This window comes from Chrysemys picta, chromosome 8 (genome assembly GCF_011386835.1).
Source record: "Chrysemys picta bellii isolate R12L10 chromosome 8, ASM1138683v2, whole genome shotgun sequence".
NCBI lineage: Eukaryota > Metazoa > Chordata > Testudines > Emydidae > Chrysemys > Chrysemys picta.
The window spans coordinates 81,027,798-81,050,212 of NC_088798.1; the positions used below are offsets into that span (position 1 = coordinate 81,027,798).

Genomic DNA, 22,415 nt, shown 5'->3' on the forward strand with positions numbered 1-22,415 from the left:
TTCTCTCTTTTTAATAATGGGGCTTTCTCGGTAGTTTCTTAGAGAGTGTTGCCCTCCAGCAGTATTATTTTTAGTAAGAACAACAATAATCTTTAATAGTTCAGTGTACAAGCCAGAGAGAGAACCCACTCTTGTCTTATACATCTGAGTCACTGCTGATGTCTGTGCTTTCTCTACGGCAGTGATGGCAAGTTTTGTCTGCCTTCCATCAAAGCCGAGGTGACACTATAATGCTTGCTGCTTCCACAAAGTAACAGTCACAATACTGTACTACTTAAGATCTTGTCATGTAACCACATCACCACTTAGCCTCTTACATACTTTCTTAAAACATGAAGACAGGTGCAATTGCTTTTTCATGATGCTTAACTATTATCTTTTTTGCTTGACATCTATTAGTATCATAGAGTCATTGTGTTTCACTGATGGTAGAGGAGCTGACATGAGTTCTGGGTTTGCCATGGGTCACTCATACTGCGGTCGCAGTAAGCAAACTTGCCCTTAATTGCTGTTCCAAGCTGGAAAATGCTACATGCCAGAAGCAAATCTGGCATGCTTACAGGACAGGGGCCAAAAGCATATGACTTATTCTAAAGAGCTGGCTATATGATTTGTTAACTCACCTATGAAATGGGGTAACATTGCTTGCCCACCTCATACAGGAGCTAGAAGATTTGTTAATAGTAGTGTTTATACAATAACAGCATCTAGCTGTTAAAAGTGCTAAGTATTATTTCAGCCTTGCAGAAATTATTGTGAAAAATACATCCAGCCAGGAAAAATCTGCTGAATCATCCATACCATAAACATCAACACAGACACCTCATTGTTTGTATCATGTGACCTTGATGATTGGGCTTGTGTATGTGTCTCACACAGTCAGACCTTCTTGCAAATGTACACTTAGCACCTGTTTGTCACACGCATCAGAAAACCACCACACCATTCACTCGCTACCCAACTCTCCTGACTCTCACACCCACTCATCTTCTGAGTCAGTGATGTCTCCATTCACTCACGGTTCTCGCTGACTCGTCACAAAAAAGGACTGGAATCTTCTGTTTCCTTTCTTACACCTGGAAGGGTTCTGTTGCAATGGGGGGAGAGAAAGAGGCCGGTTCAGGCTGCAGGGTGTCAGAGCACCAGTGCTCTAGCATTGCCAATGCCCTGTAATCAGGATTTGACTGATGAACAAGAAGAAACTGCAGCACTGAGAATGGAGTCAGTAGCAGTGCACACTGGAACTGTCGTGATGGTGCCCAGTTTGATTATGGTTTTGATTTAGACTGGATTTGAGGAATGTTGATCTGTTGCAGACTAACAAAATCTTCAGGAGATGCCCAGACTTCCTTGAGGATGTAGAGGCCACAGGCAAAGAATGGTCAATCTTTGTTTTTGAAACACTTGTTACAGTTGTAACCAAGCAAATGTCTCTCTCTTTTCCTCCCCAGTGTCTTGCCTGCTCTTATCTTTTCTTCTCTTCCATTCCCCCTTCCTTCCCCTCTCGGCAGTCCCTTTACTTGACTAACATTGGCCTTTCTATTCTCTCATAATCTGGACATTCTGAGTGCAAGAACTCTCTTCTCTGCAGCTTCTGCCTTCTGAAAGAGCCTTCCTTTATCCTTGTCCACCTCGCTGATTCAAATTTTGTATTATTATGTGTTTCCTGAGATCATACCTTTTCTCCCTTGATAATACTTGGTAATTTTTCTCTGTCTGTAACTATTGAACTCCATAAATGCATTGTTTAATTCTGAGGGTACATTTACACTGCAATCAACCCCCCCTGGCTGGCCCGGGCCAGCTGATTCAGGTTCCTGGGGCTTGGGCTTAAGGGGCTGTTTCAATGCAGTGTAGATGTTGGGTTTGGTCAGCAGCCTGACCTCTGGGACCCTCCCACCTTACAGGGTCCTAGATCCCAGGCTTCATCCCATGTCTGGAAGTCTACAGTGCAGTGAAACAGCCTTGCATCCCAACCCCTGAGAGCTCGAGTCAGCTGGCAAGGGCCGGCTCCAGGTGTCTAATTGCAGTGTAGGCATACCCTAGGGCATTTTGGAATGGTGTTTATGTGAAACATGCTGTAGAATATAAAAGTATTTCTAAATTATACAAATTGCATGAGCAAGTTATAGAAGTACTTGATCTTTCCCAAGATAGATCAGCCTGTCTCTAGTCTGGAATGTAAAGAAAAAAATTCTGATAATGGTCACAAACATTTAGCAGATCTTTGCCTGCACAAAAACTAAAGAGTTTGCTTTTACAACAAACACACAAACAAATGTCTGAAATGACCGATTATTAACCAGATAACAATGGTACATCTGGATATAGTTAATTCTTGCTTTTGTAATCTACTAACACTATAATTCTCACACACAACACCATGTATTTCACCCCATTTATCAGGAAAGCTTTAATACCAGTGCACTGTATTGATTCCCTGAATTACAAAGATGTCATGATATTTACAAATTATGCAGTTATTGTTCATTATCAGAGTATGTAATATTGGAACTAGTGAGAACATTTTCATAAAATAAAAATATTGATTGAAAACAGAAAGAAAAATGTCAAGACAAACTCTGCGATTATTCCAGCCAGCTCTACTCAATATATTGAACCACCAAATAGTCAAAAATTTATTTTCTTTGTGTTGCTTTTTTTGGATTCACTTTTCCATGGCCATTTTCTCTTATACCTTTATTCAGCCAAGGAGGACGCGATAGTGGCAGCTTCTTCTCTCCTTCTTTCTACCACTATCAGACAGGAGATTAGAAAGCAGATGTCCTATCAACTTGCAGAATGCAGCCTGGGAAAGAATATAGAGTATAGAGGGGATGAGTTCTTCTGAGTTTCAACTGTTCCATTTACTTGTATCAAAAACCGGAAATGCTTTGTAAAGCCAGCGCATGATATCATTTGCACTGAGAAATACAGCCAACCACTGTAATCTTTGTGATCTTTATTAGGGTTACCATTCGTCCGGATTCCCCCGGACATGTCCGGCTTTTTTCAGTTAAAAATAGCGTCCGGGGGGAATTTGTCAATGTCCGGACTTCCCCCGCTCCCCATGCAGAGCGTGCGGGGCTTACAGGGCAGCCGGCCGGATGGTGCCACTCGCACGGGGCTCCGGCAGCCAGAGCCCTTCCTTCACTTCCCCCCTCCTCTCCCCTGCAACTTGACACCACTCCCCTCCTCTCCCTCCCTCCCCCCGCCCTGCATTCACAGATCGCCAGCCGTCTCCGGCAGTCTGGAGCTCCAACCCTGCTCCCCTCCCCCGCTGCCGAGCGCGCTGCTCTGCAGCACAGTAAGGGGGCCGGGGGTCAGAGAAGCGGCAGGGAGGTTCTGGGGGGGGCAGTCAAGAGACAGGGAGCAGGGGGAGGGGTGGATGGGTCAGGAGTTCGGGGGGGGGCTGTCTGGGGGTTGGGTGTGTAAGGTTTTGGGCAGTCAGAGTACAGGTGGGGGGGGTCTCAGGAGGGGGCAGTTAGGGGACAAGGCACAGGGAGGCTTAGGTAGGGTGTGGGGTTCTGGAGGGCAGTTAGGAGCAGGGGTCCCAGGAGGGGGCAGTCAGGGGACAAGGAGCGAGGGGGTGTTTGGGAGTTCTGGGGGGGGGCTGTCAGGGGGCAGGAGTGGGGAGAGGGATCGGAGCAGTCAGGGGACAGGGAGCAGAGGGGTTTAGATGGGTCGGGAGTTTTGGGGGGGGCTGTCAGGGGGTGGGGAGTGGTTGGATGGGGTGTGGGAGTCCCAGGGGTCTGTCTGGGGGTGGGGGTGTGGATAAGGGTTGGGGCAGTCAGGGGACAGGTAGGGGGTAGAGTCCTAGGGGGCCAGTTAGGATGTGGGGAAGGTCTCAGGAGGGGGCAGTCAGGGGACAAGGAGCAGGGAGGCTTAGGTAGGGGGTGGAGTCCTGGGGGGCAGTTAGGGGTAGGGGTCCCAGGAGGGGGCAGTCAGGGGACAAGGCGTGGGGGGGAGGGTTGGGGGTTCTGAGGGGGCAGGAAGTGGGAGGGAGTGGAAGGGGCAGGGGCGGGGCTAGGGCAGGACAGGGGCGGGGCTCCTCCCGTCCTCTTTTTTGATTGTTGAAATATGGTAACCCTATCTTTATGAATAAAGCAAGTGGCTTGCCCATTGGAGGAATTAGTTAATTTGCACTATCAAACCCACCTACAGTCCAGTCAGTCTAGGTTTGGCTCAGGTTTTTATTTCAGCAATCTAAAAGTGTCATTGTATGTTCGCTTTACTGCCTTATTGCAATGGAACAATGAGATTGTGGATAAAACAAAGTAACCCAGATTTTTCCTTTTTTTTAAATGTATTGGAACTTCATGATTCAGTTTACACTCAGTAACAGATCACAAAAGATGTATGTTGGGCTGAGAGCCATGTGTTCTTGATGGCGTATGTCTTGGCGTATGTCTACACTACACCTAAAAACTTGTGGCTGTCCTGTGCCAGCTGACTTGGGCTCGCAGGCCTCAGATTGCAGGGCTGTTTAATTGCAGTGTAGACATTCAGGCTGGAGCTGGAGGCTGAGCTCTAGGACCCTGTGAGGTGTGAGGGTCCCAGCACTCAGATTGTAACCTAAACCTGCAAGACTACACAGCCATTAAACAACCCTGCAGGCCAAGCTCCCGGAGCAGGAGTCAGCTAGCAAGGGTCAGCCGTGGGTGTCTAATTGTAGTGTAGACATACATTTAGAGTGTGTGCATATCTAAACTATGCATTCTAGGCAGAAGAGGCAAATCAGATACTTTATTAAATGTTACTGTATTTGGTGGGGTCCTTTACTTCAGCTTAGAAAGAGGAATCGTAAAAGAGCAGCATTAAATAAATATTTATCAATCCAATTTCTTCTCAGTCAGTTCTCTATTTAAAATGAGTCTTTTTAATGTTAGTGTCTGTACATACAAGAAAAGGTTGGCAGGTAACTCTTCGGCATGCAAAAAATTAAAATAACAAAAGGGAGAGAGAAAAACCAAGCATGTCAATGTATGTGTTTTTCATCAGCATGCATCTATTTTACAATGACATTGTAACGTAAATGCTACTTTTTAAGCAGCTAGTTAGATTTTTTTTAGATCTTCAGTTTAAGTTTAGGATCTTGTCGTATGAGTGTGTAAAGAGCCAGTGTTTCAATTTACTGATTAATTTTATTCTTCCATTGTTGGCAAGTAAATAAAAAAAAAATAGATCTGATATCTGTTGCTGTGGAAGGCACTTGAAATCGCACTTTGGATGCACCCAGGGAGTGTTAAAGCAGGAACCTAGAAAACAGCACTTTAGTCAAGGCTATAGAGCCACTTAGTGATGCTAGTGGGTTTTTTTGTTTTTGTTTTCCGCAATCCTTTTATTAAAGCCCTTGCATTTCCTATTTCAAGCATTATGCTTGCAAATAGAGTAAATCTGTGTCCAAAGCATTTTAATAAGTTATGAGTAAAATAAAAAATAAAAACGTATTAATGCATGCCAAGTGTTGAGTCTAGTCTAGACTTCTGGATTTGGTCAGCTAGCTGCTGTGCCTCTGAGTCACAGAACACCTTAGCCAAGCTGCTTTATAATGTGCCTCTATTTTCCCATCTGCGAAATGAGGAGAATATCTGAGTTCCTCAAGGGTGTGTTGCTAGAATTAATGTTGGTAAAAGCTGTTAGTTACCTAACCCTAGTGTCAACCTTTGTTGCTTCCTTGGTTTCATAGTTTCTCCCCTGGCACGTGTTACTCAGCATTTAGCAACACCCTTTGCTGGGAAAAGATGGTTTCCCCCATGCCCTGATTTGGCTCCAGTAACTCTTTACTCTTCAGCACTTTTCCTTCAAAGTTGCAGAGTTTGTTTCCTTGAACAGTAGCTTTCAAACTTTCCAGACTATTGTACCCCTTGCAGGAGTCTGATTTGTCTTGTGTACCCCCAAGTTTCACCTCAACTCAGTTGTTTACAAAATCAGACATAGAAATACAAAAGTGTCACAGCACACTATTACTGAAAAATCGCTTATTTTCTCATTTTTATCATATAATTATAAAATAAATCAATTGGAATATAAATATTGTACTCCCATTTCAGTGTATAGTATATTGAGGAGTATAAACATGTCTCATGTTTGTAGTTTGTACTGACTTCGCTAGTGCTTTTTACGTAGCCTGTTTTAAAACTAGGTAACTATCTAGATGAGTTGATGTGCCCCCTGGAAAACCTCTGTGTACCCGCAGGGGTATGTGGACCCTTGGTTGAGAACCACTGTTCTTGAGGATCAACGGGTGAAACTTTCACATTCAGCAGTAGATCTCCTAATAAACCAAGATCTATTAAAAACGGAGAAGGTGGAGTAAAACAAAAAGAAGCAATATGCTTAACATGTCTAAATTTATACATCTTATAATCTAACCTAGATAGTTTAGTTACAGACCAAGGTCTTGTTTACACTGTGGGAGTACTTGCCAAGAGCGGGTAAATTCTTGTGTGCACCAATATGTCATGCACTAGCTGGTTCATGTAGACCCTGCTGGTGTGCATTAAAAGTTCCCTACTGTGTGTTAATATACTGTTTGAAACAGGACTACATAAATGCACACTCACGAATATTTAGTATGCACCAGCAGGGTCTAAATAGGCCAGTTAGAGCGTGACACGGTGCACATTTAGCCCAGTGGTGTGCACTCCTGCATTGTGTACAAAAGGCCAAAAACAATCTTACATGTCCCAAGAACAAGTCCTGGCTGTGTTCTTGTCCCCTCTGAATTCCTACCTCACGCAGTCCAGTACCTTCTCTCCTAAACAACGTGCCCCTGTACAGGACAGAATGCATGTCCAGACACTTCTTCCTTGATCTAAGGGAAGCGCCTCATTCTCCTAACTAGTTTTTTGGTCTTATCTGCAAAAACACTAAGGTTTTGGTCTTGCTGCTTTTTCTCTGAGATGGCCCATTGAGGATACGCTGTTTAATATCTGGCTTTTAGAGGCTCAATAGCACATCTTAGAGTTCATGTTTCACAAACCATCACATTGAGTGATATTTGATGGGCTGTATGTGTTGTCTACACAGTGTGGATTGTTTTGTGTTTTTTTGGTCTAAAGATGAAATTCATTTCACTTAACTTCCTTGGTGATAAATTATAAATTAGAGACTCTGGTTCATACCCTCTGATAAAAACTACTGTGTAAGGATTCAGGACTGCATTATGATTAATAATTTATTTGTTATTTTTATTCCAAAATTCTAATCAATCTTTTATTTTGTGATAGTTCATTTTAACTATTTTTCCATAGTTTCTGCTAACAAATAGTTATTCATTTTTTTTGTTTGCTAGTTTTGTTTTTTCTGTTTTGGGTTAATATTCACAAGAGAGGTTTTGATGCTTCCTTCGTTACGGAACAAAACAGCAGTGGAGATGAAATAAAGTGAAACGAAATAAACTGTGAGAACAATTGGCTAGAAGTCAGCTTCTATACATTATAGACAGATTTTGTAAAGTGTTTTGGATGGATCTGGTGGTAGTTTACTTGCTTATGAAAGGTGCTTAACAATAATTTGGCATATTGTTATCAAACAGAGATAAACACACTATTCGTAACCATCTCAAAAAGGCAAGCTTATAATTGTGAAAGGGCAGTTACATAAAATGAAGCATGCAGCACTGAACTTTTTCTCCATGCTGCATCAGTAACACCATTAAAGCTGTCAGTTTGTCAGATCACTGGAGGTATTTATGAAATCAATACACAATCCTAGAGATTTATAGAGGCAGTATTGTTAGCCAGAGGAGAGTCTCAATGGAAAATAAAATTAATACAATTTACAAGCAGATTGTCATAGAAAATGGATGAATTTCCTACAGTCTCCTGTTTTTACTTGTCTGCAGAAAATGCTTAGGCATGGGGAGAAAGCAGAAGGTAATAGCATAAATTAGCCTGGTTAGTCCCTAATATTGTTAGAAGAATTGCTTGAAACCAGGATTTTGTTTTTGAAGGTGATTGAGGCAATGTGTAATAAAAATCTTGAACAAAACATTAAAGTATGAATTACGTTTTTTTTTGTTTTTTTTCTGGATGTATTTGATTTGGTCTCATAATTTCACGACGCCGAGCCCTTTTTATTTTGTTCTGCGTCCTTCTCTTGCTTTCAACCCTTATTTCTTTTTCCACATCTTAATCACACTTTGCCACTCTTTCACCAGCAGCAATAGCTCTCCCATGTGTCTTTCACACACCAAAGCCAATTGTTCTAGGGGAGGTGTTGTGAAATCAGTCTTCTACAAGATTTACGTTCATGTGGGTCTGAAACATCCTTTGCTTTGTTCTTCTATCTATAGTGGTTGCGGATTTGTTTGTCTGGGATGAAGGTCCATCCTCAAACAACTGATTTTTTTGTCATTGGCAAGTAGCAGAAGAAAGGAGAGGGGGAGGAAGGGCAGACAAATTGGGAAGGAATTTGGATCTAGTTTGAAAAAGAGTCTCTTGTATACAACATCTTTTCGATGGTGAGAGTCTGAGTGAACAATTGTCTACTACAAGAATTTGGTGTAGACTAGATGACTGGTATAAATTGAATTAGTCTGATGTCAAGGACATAGCCCCCCCACCCCTCTCTCTCTCTCTCTCTGCCTGACAGCAAACAGAAGAATGCCCTCGGTGACATGGCTTGACCTGGAACATCAGCATGGGCTTTTGTGAAATGCTCTGATTCCAAGACTGACATTCAATAAAGCCAATTTGGTAGAGACTGGATTGGGATCTCACAGCAATACACAATTTCTTTTATTAAAAGAAAAAGATATCTAGTGGCATATCTTATGTTTGTTGCCACTTACTTTTAATAATCATTTGAAAACCAGACTTCTGGTCTCATGCCAGGGCAAATTCCTTTTATCATAACGAATGTTTTAACACAACATAATGATCGCACAAACTGATAGAATCTGTAGTGTGCTGTCCTGGCCATGTTCCCTCCTCCCTTTGCTCCTATTTTCTTCCAATCCCTTTTGCTTCTGCCCTTTCTCCAACCCCTCCCTCCCATTCCTTTCCTCTCCTCACCCACCCCTCTTCTCCCCTGTTCCTATTCATCTGCTCCTAATCTCTCCCCCCCACCCCGCCCCGCTTTGTTTCTTTGCATTTGAATCAAGTTGCCTATTTCTCCTTGCTGATTGGGTGCCAGCATGGGGAGCATTGTGAGTACCAGAGAGACAGTCTCCTTGCTCTCAATGCCAGCGCCCATTGCCAGGAGGAGCAATCTCACAGGAAGTCTTGCTCAGCCTTATGTTCCCGGGATGAGCCAACTTCAGTCACGGTCTGGAGATGGTACATGCACAGTCCAGTTGCATGTAATAGCTGTGAGGGAATGGAGCATGCTCCATGCAGATCGAATCTTCAGAGAATGTAGCTGCCAGACTCTTAAGAAACATCTCCTGAGAATGTGTGAATGGTAGTTTTCAGAGGTTCATGGCTTGTTGGCCACATTTGGGTGAATTTTTCTGGACATCCAAATCTCTGACACTAGAAGACCCCTTCCATATTTCCAGTTTATTGCTCCTAAGCCTAGAGGCTCTGGACCTTCTCAACAAAACAGTTGTAAGAATTTTTAATCATGTGCAAAAAAACTTATTTCCCCTTAATATTGTTCCTGTAAATGGTTGAACAATTTTAACTAAAACATCCCTCAGAATTTCAGCCTGAGGCAGGCACCTAGCATGAATAATTTCAACACAAACTGTTTGGCAAAATAATAAGCAAATGAATATGGGTTTTTATAAGGTATGTCTACACAGTTACTGGGAGTGAGTATCACAGCCCAGATCAACAGACTCATGCCAGCAGGGCTCAGGCTAGCGTGTTAAAAGTAGCCGTGGAGATGTTTTGATGTTCAGGCTTGGGCTGGAGCATTGGCTCTGAAGTTCACCCTTTTTGGAGGCTTCAGAACCCAAGCTCCAGCCTGAACCAGAGGGTTCACATTACTATTTTTAGTGAATGCAAGCCCCACTAGCGCAAGACTGTCAACCCCGGCCATGAAACATGCTCACAGTAGTTGTCTAGACATACCTATATTAGAAGTTTGGCAACCTGAAGTATTGGCATTGCCACCTGTGCCACCTCTAATGCAAATCCTAATATTCTAACTTACAAAAGTTTTGTAACATTTTAAGAGCAATGATATTTGAGAGTGATCTGTGAAGAACACATCTGAAAGTGTTGTACTGCAGGTTAAAAATGTCATTTTTCTAATTGATACGCAGCATGTCTTCTGAGCAAAACTAGTCGAATTTTTATTTGTTTTATTTTGCATTTAATTTGAGTAAATTATTTGATTCTATGATTCTGTTCATCCAGGTAAGCTATCGATGTTAACGTAAATTGAAGATTTGATCATAGGAAAGCCCAGCATTTTAAAATTTTATTAAGAAAATGTATCAATTTTATTTGCTTTTTAAACAGGTAGATTAATACCATGTCATGGGAGAAATGGGAAAAAGCCTCACTTGCACCAAAATTAAAAGATTAGAAAGCTGAGGTGCACTTTTGTGCTGCAAATATCATGGTAGTGAGTCACACGCACTGATCGATATGACAGCCCATAGACATATGGTAGAAGTTCTGTTACTTGTATAGCCATTTTTAACAAATGCCACCACTTTTTTTTTTTAAAGGAAATACTGGGATTTCTTTGCCAAAGACTAACAAGTCTGTAGTTGCCAAACTGGTTATATTCTATTATCGTAATGCAGTTTAGGGAAATGTTTTCTCTTTGTTAATATGATGTGTTTTTCCTCTTCTCTTGTTTAGAGATCTAAGTGAAAACCAAATTCAAGGAATCCCAAGGAAGGCCTTTCGAGGAATTACTGATGTGAAGAACCTGTAAGTGATGCCTTATTTGTTGTTTGTTGTGAAGTGTATTCAACATAATGGGGTATAAATTAGCTATTACCCTACCACGCAAGAAAAATATCTTGCTGTCATCGTGGATAGTTCTCTGAAAACATCTGCTCAATGTGCAGCAGCAGTCAAAAAAGCAAACAGAATATTATGAACTATAGTATCAGGAAAGGGATAGGTAATAAGACAGAGTATATCATAATGCCACTGTTTAAATCCATGGTATGTGCACACCTCGAATACTGCATACAATTCTGGTCACCCTGTCTAAAAAAATATTAGAATTGGAGAAGGGCAACTAAAATGATTAGATATGGAATAGCTTCAACGTGAGGAGAAATTAAAAAGACTGGGATTGTTCAGTTTAGAAAAGAGACGACTAAGTGGGGATATTATAGAGGTCTATAAAATCATGAATGTTGTGGAGAAAGTGAATAAGGAAGTTTTACTCATCCCTTCACAAGAATCAGGGATCACCCAGTGAAATTAATAGTAGGTCTGAAACAAACATCTGGAAGTACTTCTTCACACACTTCACAATCAACCTGTGGAACTTTTTGCCAAGGGATTGTGAAGGCCAAAAATATAACTGGGTTAAAAGAAGAATTGGGTAAATTCATGGAGGATAGGTCCTTCAATGGCTATTAGCCAATATGGTCAGGGATGCAACCACATGCTCTGAGTGTCCCTAAACCTCTTACTGCCAGAATCTGGGACTGGACTACAGGGGGTGGACCACTTGATAAATTGCCCTATTGTGCTCATTCCCTCTGAAGCATCTGGCATTGGCCACTTTTGGAAGACAGGATACTGGGCTAGATGGACCATTGATTTGTCCCAGTATGGCCGTTCTTAAGTTGTTACATTCTTATATTCTCTGTGCTACTGCTATTATTTATTTGAGCGTCAGATGTGGGCTCAGGTCTATGCAGCACACACAGAAAGATGGTCCCTGCACCTAGAAAGATGTTCTTTGACTGTAACCTATATGCTCCCCTCAGTCCACAAAAACAATTCCCATCCATTAGTAGGAGTTCTGAACAAAGACAGATGTGCAGATTATATTCGTAAATTTGGAGACCCTACTATGCCAACAATGCATAATCTTACCTTGCAAAGTTTGGTTAAATTACAGACTATGTGCTAACATGTATCAGTCAAAGGAAACAATACAGTAGATCAGTAAGAAGTTGAAAGGGAACAGCATCACGATGTTAGCTGAAGTTGGTTTTTTTGTTCTTCATTCCACAGCTTCATTCTAAGAGTGCAGGTAATTATATTACAGAGCATAGGTCAGAGCTACACAGATCCAGCACAAATTTCAGAGAAAAGAAAGTGAGAAAATGGTATGACTTTTGCTAGGCAGAAGAAATTAACTTGATGAACAGGTTTATTTTCTTTCTGACATTTGCATTCCTGTCCTGTGTTTCTAATAAAAGCCATTTAAGAGTAAAATCTGTTTATTTGTGGTAATACAATTACCTTAAATTAGTTTGGCCCTTGGCTTTCTCTAAACATACAACAAAGGAATACGGTTATGTAAAGATTTCCTATTGTACCTTCCCATGGCTGCACCTTATGTAGAGGCCATATGTGCTGCACTGCCTTATGCTAGTATCACAAAACTCCACTCCATTGCTACTGTTAGAGGCAAGATAGGGCCATCTTGAAACAATCCTGGTTATAGCCAGCAGGTTGTCAGTGAAGGAGAGGTTCAGTGCCTGGTCTCCTTCCCCTGAGGAAGGCTATTTTCTAGACTAAGAAAGGGAGGCAAAAGTCTCTCAAATTCATTGTAAAACTGTGTAACATACATAACATATGTCATGTTATAGGAGTATTAGCACTGTGATAGTGTAACCTTCTGGTAAGTGTGTATTATAGGTCTTCCTCTGTGCCATGAGGACATGCGTTATTACAGTCCCCAGTTACAGAGCCTTGACGCTTTAGCACAAGGTATAGTACAGGGGTCAGCAACCTTTCAGAAGTGGTGTGCCTAGTCTTCATTTATTCACTCTAATTTAAGGTTTTGCATGCCAGTAATGCATTTTAACGTTTTTAGAAGGTCTCTTTCTATAAGTCTATAATATATTACTAAACTATTGTTGTATGTAAAGTAAATAGTTTTTTAAAATGTTTAAGAAGCTTCATTTAAAATTAAATTAAAATGCAGAGCCCTCCCGCCCGGACCGGTGGCCGGGACCCGGGCAGTGTGAGTGCCACTGAAAATCAGCTCGCATGCCGCCTTTGGCACGCGTGCCATGGGTTTCCTACCCCTGGTGTAGTAGCACATGTTTTTAGCTCTGGAAGTGACTGGTTCAGTCTCCGATGTGTTGGCCAGGAGGATGGCTGTGGCAGTAGCCACGCACAGACCCTGTCAGAGATAGTGACCCCATTGTGCTAAGCACTGTGTGCACATATAATGTAAACCCTGAGCCTGCTCCAAAGAGATAATAGGTGGATATAACAAACAGAGAAGGGGAGCATAGGTTAACACTGAGACTATTAAGCTCTATGAAATAAGCAGCAATCACAGCATAGTAGATGGTTAGGTATTACCAAGTGTCTTTGTATCCGTAGATATGAAATAGCAGTGTAATTTGAATTAAAGTACATGCAATAAACAGCTCCCCTTCTACATTAGATTGTGTGAGTGTTCAAGTGAACAGAATGATGTTAGCTTAGTGTTGCCTTGAGTACAGACATAGGTCTCCATTACCCCATTTTATGGATATTTTGTGCTTCATTTGGGACATCTGCAATGAGAATCTTTTGATTTCTAAGGAAATTGAATTATTTTCTGATCTTAAGACATGTCTGTCCATCCACATCAGTCTAGGGAAGGGATAGTCAATAGGTGGACCACGGGCCAAATCCGTACCTCCAGATGCTTTTGAACAGACCACAAAAACTTTTTTTTACTTATTATTATCATTATTGTGGTGTGCATTTCCTCAGTAAACCATTAACAGTTTGGCCTTTTTACTGTTGTACCTGAAAGGCTGCTTGTGGGTGTTTTCAACCTCACAAAATGTTTCAGTAACACATAGCCTAATTACATGACAGTGGTGAATATTGGGGTGCCAGGGAGTCACAGGTGGAATAACCCATTTTGTGTTATTTTGTTTATTAATTAGGCATAATTTTTGATATCTTAATTTTGGTTCACTTATTTTTGGTTGTTTATTAAGCATGATTATAACACAGTGTTTGAGTTGTATTAGTAGTTTCCTTTATTTGGACTAATTTAATTTTTTGAGAGAGGGAGTTACACTTTTATTAACATTTGTTACTATAGGTTATTGTGACTCTTTGTAAGCTTTTACCTACTTTTTACAATTGAGTTTACAATTAGGATAAATGTGTAGGCCCAGTTATCACAAATGTAAATATAAAGCTTTAATTGTATAAGCCAAAAAAAAAAAAAATCCTTACCTATCCTAAACATACAGCCAAAGAAAAGACTAGTTTATTCTTAACCATTTTACAAACAGCAGAAATTTTAAGTTTTATTTTAACTAAAAAATAAAGTATATTGTAAATTCTTAAGTTTTATTAACTTCTAAAAACTGTGTTAACAGTTTTAACTATTAAATATAAGATATAATTGTTAGACATAACTGTGGTATTTAATCGAGTCAAATTTATAAATTCCAATTTTGAAATAAAAAAATTACAAACCTTAAAATATAATCATATATTTTTTCTTTTACTTTTTGCTATCTGCTTATACTAAAATAAAGGTATTTTTATAATTGTAATTTTATAAACAAATGTCCAATCCTAATCAAAATTAGTTAATTAAAGAAGGGATTATGTTGTAGTAATCGGGCCTACAAATTTACTCTAGTTGTAGGCACAACTGTAAAAAGTACATAAAAGTTAATAAAATGTCACAATAACAAAAATGTTGTCTTAATTAAGATGGAATCTATGCTAACATAACCCAGTCACTGTCCAATATTAAACAGTGTTAAACCAAGTTCAGGATTTGATATATAGAGATTTCAACCTGTTTGGTACCATGGCAAACACACCATTAAACATCACTTTAACCTTTTTATTAAAGATAAAGAAAAGAAGGAAGAACAGTTAAATCATTTTAAATGTAAATTAAGCAGCAAGGCTTCCGTTTTAACAACATCCCTTGTTCCCTTTCCCGTTCGCTGGAGAGAGTTTTTAGAAGGAAACCCTCCTTGTTTGACACTCTCTTAGTATCAAAGATGCTAATAACTGTGTTTTTGAGGAAAAGAGAAGAAGTTAGTAGAGATGGGCTAGAGCTGTTGCTGCTGTTAGTCTGATCCGATTTCCGAATAGAAAAACAAGCCAAGCATACGAAACAGGGAGTGAAGAGAACAAGATAGAAAATGCAGCTTCTGTCTCTGGTGTTGCCTTTTACTTGCAATCTTGTGGCTGGAAAAACACAGGCACACCACATGGTCTTATCGGCCACTCTGAGACCTGGAACTGGAAACGTACCAGTCTCAGGCTGTTTAGGACATTTCATTTAGTTGCCTCTTTTTAGTCATAGCCTTACATCACTGTATATGCAGTCTTGGCTGGCTAAGCCAAGTTGTTGTTAGACAGAAGGACAAAAAGAGAAAGGAAAGAGAAGAAATAAGATGGAGAAAGAAAAGGGCATATGCTGGAGTGGGGAGAAGAGAGAGAAATGAGCGACTCACCGTAATCCCAGGGGTGGTAAGGTTTCAGCCAGTGAAGGTGGGGGTGATGTAATGATGAGGATGAAGGTCCAGGGTCCCAGGACATGGTGGGGTTGGCAGCTATGATGGTGAAGCTGGCTCCAGTAGCGCACTACAGCATTTTTAGCTACATAATGGATCTTTTATTAGTTTCTCAATCTGGTATTTTTACTGTAGACCCCATGGGAACACTCTTTTTTGAAGTGCCTCTCCATAGCAAACGTCCTACTTACATCTTTCTACAACATCTTTAATGTTACAAGACTGGAACATGGTACAAGGGGCTTTGGTTTATATATACAGGAAATTCTGCTGTTTTGAGGTAACAATACTGATGATAGAAAATATACTTAGGGAGTTGGATAAGTAGTTTATTCTCATATCTACTGTCAATTTCCCTTTATAATTAATGTATGAATCGTTTGTCTACCATGGTCCATTAGAGAAGATGGCGACTGCTTCCAGACACAGATTGCTGTCCCTGCAGTTGCTGAGAGAAATATTGCTAAGGTTTATAAGCCAACTTGCCACTGGATAAATAGTTAAAACCTCTCTCAAGTGATATCTTTAAGTCAGGGGGGAGGGATAGCTCAGTGGTTTGAGCATTGGCCTGCTAAACCCAGGGTTGTGAGTTCAATCCTTGAGGGGGCCACTTGGGGGTCTGGGGCAAAATCAGTACTTGGTCCTGCTAGTGAAGGCAGGGGGCTGGACTCGATGACCTTTCAAGGTCCCTTCCAGTTCTAGGAGATGGGATATCTCCATTAATTATATGTGCTTCAGTTTCCCTATATTTTGTGTGATTACCGGGTGTGTGTGGGGGGGGGGGAACGAGGACTGTTTGCTCTCAAGGTGAGGCAAAGAAACATAAGTGTGAATGACACCTAGCAGTTTATGTCTGAATGAATCATTGAAAAGGAGTGGCCAAGGCATATCATTTGGAGAATCTGAGAAGACAATGGCAAATCCAGTCACCAGGACAGTAACACCTAGCAACCAATGACCCAGAAGGAGATGGATTCCCACACCTCTCAGCAAGGAAGCTGAGCAAAGAAGATTCCATCTTAAAAACAAAGGACTGGGAAGGTGTGAGGTCGGGGGAATAAGAGTTGACTGCTGGAAGGAGTCAGGGTTCTCACCTGGGAAGTGACCAAGATCAGACTGAGAGAGGCAGAGGCTGGATAATGGGATTCACTACAGCTTGGCTGGTCTCTGGGCTATCCAGAATGCTCTATGCTTGAACCTTCATTTCTTTATGCTAACCTAGGGACTTCCTATGCTGTGTTCCAGTTGACTAATAAATCCAGCTGTTTTCACAACACTGTTTGTGTGTCGCTGCCAATGCTTACCTTGCCGCTTGCCAATGCACTTACATAGCACGGTCTACCATTGTAAACCAATGTACACTTATTTTGCTATTAAATACATACCGCCATATCTAGAACATTATAGCATGCAAAAACATTTCTGTGAATATTGATTCTACTTATTAAATGAGTTCTCTTGGTATATGCTCATACCCTTTTTGTATTTACTTTCTGTTAACATTTATCAGATTAGCATTTTCAAAAAATCAATTTCCAAGTTGCATATTCAAGTTTTCACAAAAGCTGAATTTTTCAGTTAACACGAACAATTGCTTGTGCACTCACACAAGCAGAGAACAGGAACAATGTTGTGTGACATTTCTTACCTATCACAGTTAAGCAACACAGTTTCTATTTACAATATTCATGATCCATTCACAGAGAGAGAGAGAAGGAAATAGTCTAATTAAAATAATGAATAAATCTGAGGAAATGACAATATGCTTGCAGATATTTCACAAGCAGAAAGAAGGTAAGTGATCATGAATTATTTGCTGAGCTCTGATTACAGTGTGCAGCACATCTTAATTAATGTTGCATTGAAACCTTAACAACCTTAGGTTGGGATTTTCAAGGGACCCTAAACTCTTAGGCCCTTTGAAAATCCCAGTCTTCATTTCTTGACTCCTGTCTGGATGAATTTGCCAATTTAACAGTACATTAATGTTGGAGTTTGCACAAGATTATTTGGGGAAGAGAAAATGAATCAGTGGTCTGATTATCCACTAGTTTAAGAAGGTGTAAAATCTGGAGTAAATATTAAAGTCAATTATTATACCAATATAAAACCACTGAATGAGAAGGAAATTGGGTCCTGCATGTTTATACTTTTGTATTTGCGTACACAGAGGCTGACCAACAAGTGTTTATCTCTGATGTCTATGTGAGACACACAATATTTTAAATATGTTCCAATATATGAGAGTTTAAAAGGCAAATAAATTGGTATTTTGGAATGGATTCCACATTGCTTTGATCCTGAACATTGATATTTCTTGAGCATCTTCAGAGGTGCCTAACCGTTCAGAGATAAAGTATAACCATTTATATGAGAAATTTTTTCTGTACACAAGTCTCATGTATCCTTTGAGGGATGAATGGATCATATTATTTATAACTAAAAATATTTTAAAAGTTTTCTTCATATCCCTAAATTCACAATTACTTTCTAAGTATTCCAGTGGATTAAATCTTTCTAACTCCTGTAATTGCTATTCATTGTGGTATTGACCATAATGTATTCAGGAGGTATCCCTGTGGCTGTCACATTCACCTTCAGAGAAATTCCATGGTAATGCAGCATTATTGTACTATTAAAATAATGTGTTATCAACTTAACTCTTGTTAATTTAATGAATATGTTGTTTAACTTTCACCATCTGATCCACCCCTAATTATAAATGCAAAAACCAAATATTTCACAATTACATCATTTAAAAGATGTTATTGAGTGAAATGCACGTGCATATTCCCTGAACAATGCATTGTGCATTTAATATGATTTTTCTCATAATGCACAAAGCAGTCAAGGAGAGAGGTTAAGTCTTGGTACTAGGCATTTCTTGATACAGAATTTTTTCTTTATTCTCATGTTGAATTAAAGTGTTATAAAGAGGGATTGCACTGAGACTTTAGTATGTTGTGTTTGCCACCAGGGAATCAGGGTGGGATTGTCGGGATAAACCTTTTCCATCTTTACTATGACACTATACTGTGTACACTTGCAAGCTTGAGAAACAACAATAGCATCCCCGATACCATCACGGCAGACCTGGTGGCTGAACTTTGTGACTTTGTTCTCACCCACAACGATTTCAGATTTGGGGACAATTTATACCTTCAAGTCAGCGGGACTGCTATGGGTACCCGCATATCCCCTCAGTATGCCAACATTTTTGTGGCTGACTTAGTACAACGCTTCCTCAGCTCTCGTCCCCTTTCGCCCCTACTCTACTTGAGCTACATTGATGACATCTTCATCATCTGGACCCATGGGAAGGAGGTCCTTGAGGAATTCCACCAAGATTTCAACGATTTCCATCAACCTCAGCCTGGACCAGTCCACACAAGAGGTCCACTTCCTAGACACTACAGTGCTAATAAGCGATGGTCACATAAACACTACCCTATACCGGAAACCTACTGACGGCTATACTTACCTACATGCCTCCAGTTTTCATCCAGACCACATCACACGATCCATTGTCTACAGTCAAGCTCTAAGATACAACCGCATTTGCTCTGATCCCTCAAACAGAGACAAACACCTACAGAATCTCTATCAAGCATTCTTAAAACTGCAATACCTACCTGGTGAAGTGAAGAAACAGATTGACAGAGCCAAAAGGGTACTGAGAAGTCACCTACTACAAGACAGGCCCAACAAAGAAAGTAACAGAATGCCACTAGCCATCACCTACAGCCTCCAACTAAAACTTCTCCAGCACATCATCAAGGATCTACAACCTATCCTGAAGGATGATCCCTCACTCTCACAGACCTTGGGAGACAGGCCAGTCCTCGCTTACAGACAGCCCCTCAACCTGAAGCAAATACTCACAGGCAACTACACACTATACAACAAAAGCACCAACCCAGGAACCAAACCCTGCTACAAACCCCGGTGCCAACTCTGTTCACATATCTATTCAGACGATACCATCATAGGACCTAATCACATCAGACACACTATCAGAGGCTAGTTCACCTACATATCTACCAAAGTGATATATGCCAAACCGAACAGTCTCTACGCAAAAGAATAAATGGACACAAATCTGACATCAGGAATCATAACATTCAAAAACCAATCTCTCTGGTCACTCAATAATACACCTCAAAGTAGCAATTCTGTGAAGCTGCAGAACTGGAATTAATTTGTAAACTAGATACCATCAGAGTAGGCCTGAATAAAGACTGGGAGTGGTTGGGTCATTACAAAACCTAAACTTAATTTCCCCAATACTAATTTCTCCCTACTGTTACTCACACCTTGTCAACTGTCTGTAATGGGCCACTCTCTTACCACTTCAAAAGTTATTTCTCCTCCTTTGGTATCTTGCTGTTAATTGATTTATCTTGTTAGACTGACTTAACATTTGGTAAATCAACCCACATCCTTTCATGTATTTATACCTGCTCCTGTATCTTTTATTCATACATCTGATGAAGTGGGTTCTAGCCCACAAAAGCTTATGCCCAAATAAATTTGTTAGTCTCTAAGGTGCCACAAGGACTCCTCATTGTTGTTGTTTTTTTGCTGATACAGACTAACACAGCTACCGCTGAAACTTAAACTCTGGCTTCCTATTCCACGTAGAGGACAACTGGCAGTGCCACAATCTTACATTTATCACCTTCCCATACCCTTAAACACCTCTCCTACCCAATTACCTGCTCAGAAAATAGCACCTGAGATATTAGTGCATTATTGTTTCCTGAGTGTTTTTTATCCCTGAGATTCTGAATTTAAAATACTGTATATAAACCTGGGTGGATTTGATTTAAATCACTAGTCAGGAAGACTCGATTTAATCATGGATTTCTACATAAAAGTGCATTCTTGTTGGTTGTTATAACCTTAGTACATATTCCTCACAACTCAGAGATAGATATAGGTTTCATTTTTAGAAGGTACACATTTTTAAAGGGATTTATTTTGAAAACTTTTCGGATTAGTTTTACAGCTCTATCAGAAAATGAATGATTGTTTGGTTATTTCATTTACCAAAGGTAATTGAAGCAGATATTTATGAAGTCATTGAGAGGTGAACTATCTCCAATTCAACAGGTTAATCATTATTTGGAGGATTTTCTTGCCATGCTGTATTAGGAGAACATCGCCAGATAGATATTGAAATTGTTTTATTTAACTAAAACAACAAAGTTACGTGTTCTGGATTCTTTTCTTCAACAGCAAACATATAATATTTGAACAAAACAACTATTGGAACTCATTTACAAAAATTACATGAATATATTGTCTCATACTATAGAATTAGAATTTATAATCCTTATTCCATAATGAGATATCTTGAGCGCGGGCCGAAGGACATACTGGCCGCCGCTTCCCGCAGCCCCCATTGGCCCGGAGCGGCGCACTGCAGCCACTAGGAGCTGCGATCGGCCAAACCTGAGGACGCGGCAGGTAAACAAACCTGCCCAGCCTGCCAGGGGCTTTCCCTGAACAAGCGGCGTCCCTAGTTTGAGAACCACTGGTCTAGATGAAACTGCTATAAAGTGGGTACACAACTGATTAAAAGACCATATTCAAAGAGTAGTTATCAATGGTCTGCTATCACACACCCAGTTTATCTAGTGGGATTGCACAGGGGTCAGTCCTGCGTCTGGTACTATTTAATGTTTTTATTAATGACTTGGATAATGGAATGTAGAATATGCTTATTAAATTTGTGGATGATGTCAAGCTGGGAGGGGTTGCGAGCACTGTGGAGGACAGGATTAGAATTCGAAACAATCCTGACAAATTAGAGAATTGATCTTAAATCATCAATAAGAAAATCAATAAAATACTTCACTTAGGAAGGAAAAATCAAACATCAGTTATTCCCCCTTCTGTGCTAGTACTGCTCAAAAGGATCTGGGGGGTTATAGCAGATCATACATTGAATATGAGTCAACAATGTGATGCAATTGCAAACAAGGCTAATATTATTCTGTGGTGTATTAACAGGAGTGTTGCATATAAGACACGGGAGGTAATTCTCCAGCTCTATTTGGCTCTGGAGAGGCCTGAGCTGAAGTACTGTGTCCAATTCTGGTACCACACTTCAGGACATGTGGACAAATTGGAGAGAGTCAGAGACGAGCAACAAAATTGAGGACAGGTTTAGAAACCCTGACATATGAGGAAAGGTTAAAAAACTGGGCATATTTAGTCTTGAGGAAAAAAGACTGAGGGGAGTGGGGGAACTGATAAGATTTCAGATATGTTAAGGGCTATTATGAAGAAGATGGGGATCAACTGTTTTCCATGCCCACTGAAGGTAAAACAAGAAGTAATGGGTTTAATCTGCAGCAAGGGAAATTTAGACTAGATATTAGGAAAAATTGTCTAACTATAAGGGTAGTTAAGCTCTGGAACAGGCTTCCAAGTGAGATTGTGGAATCCCCATCATGTGAGGTTTTTAAAAACGGGTTGGACAAACACCTATCAGCTATTTTTGTGCATGACAGTACCCCCCCCCCCCCCAGGGAGCTGAAGAGGTTGGTTTTAAAATGCAAAGACTGCACCTGGCCATATTTTAAAGGGAATATTTTTCTTTAAAGAAACGTTTTTTTAGAGCAGCAGGAAGAGCTATAAGAATTGTGAACTACTTGGGGAGTATTAAGGATATAGGGGATATATATGAGACATGGCAGAATTCCAAGTAGCCTTACATGAAGATTGGGGACTATGACACCATCCTTTTTTATTCATGCCTCTTTTTATTGCTTGCTTAGCCTATTGGTGCTTTCCTTTATTACACACATTCTGCTTT

The 22,415-nt window shown here is 40.4% G+C and overlaps 1 protein-coding gene across 1 annotated transcript in view; it reads left to right on the forward strand.

Moving 5' to 3' along the window:
• The window catches only part of SLIT3 (slit guidance ligand 3), a 793,796-nt gene that overhangs the window by 419,177 nt on the left and 352,204 nt on the right, over positions 1 to 22,415 (forward strand). Inside the window, exon 5 of the mRNA XM_005295705.5 lies at positions 10,764 to 10,835. Coding sequence (XP_005295762.1) covers positions 10,764 to 10,835 — 72 coding nt within the window. The remainder of the gene's footprint in view (positions 1 to 10,763; positions 10,836 to 22,415) is intronic.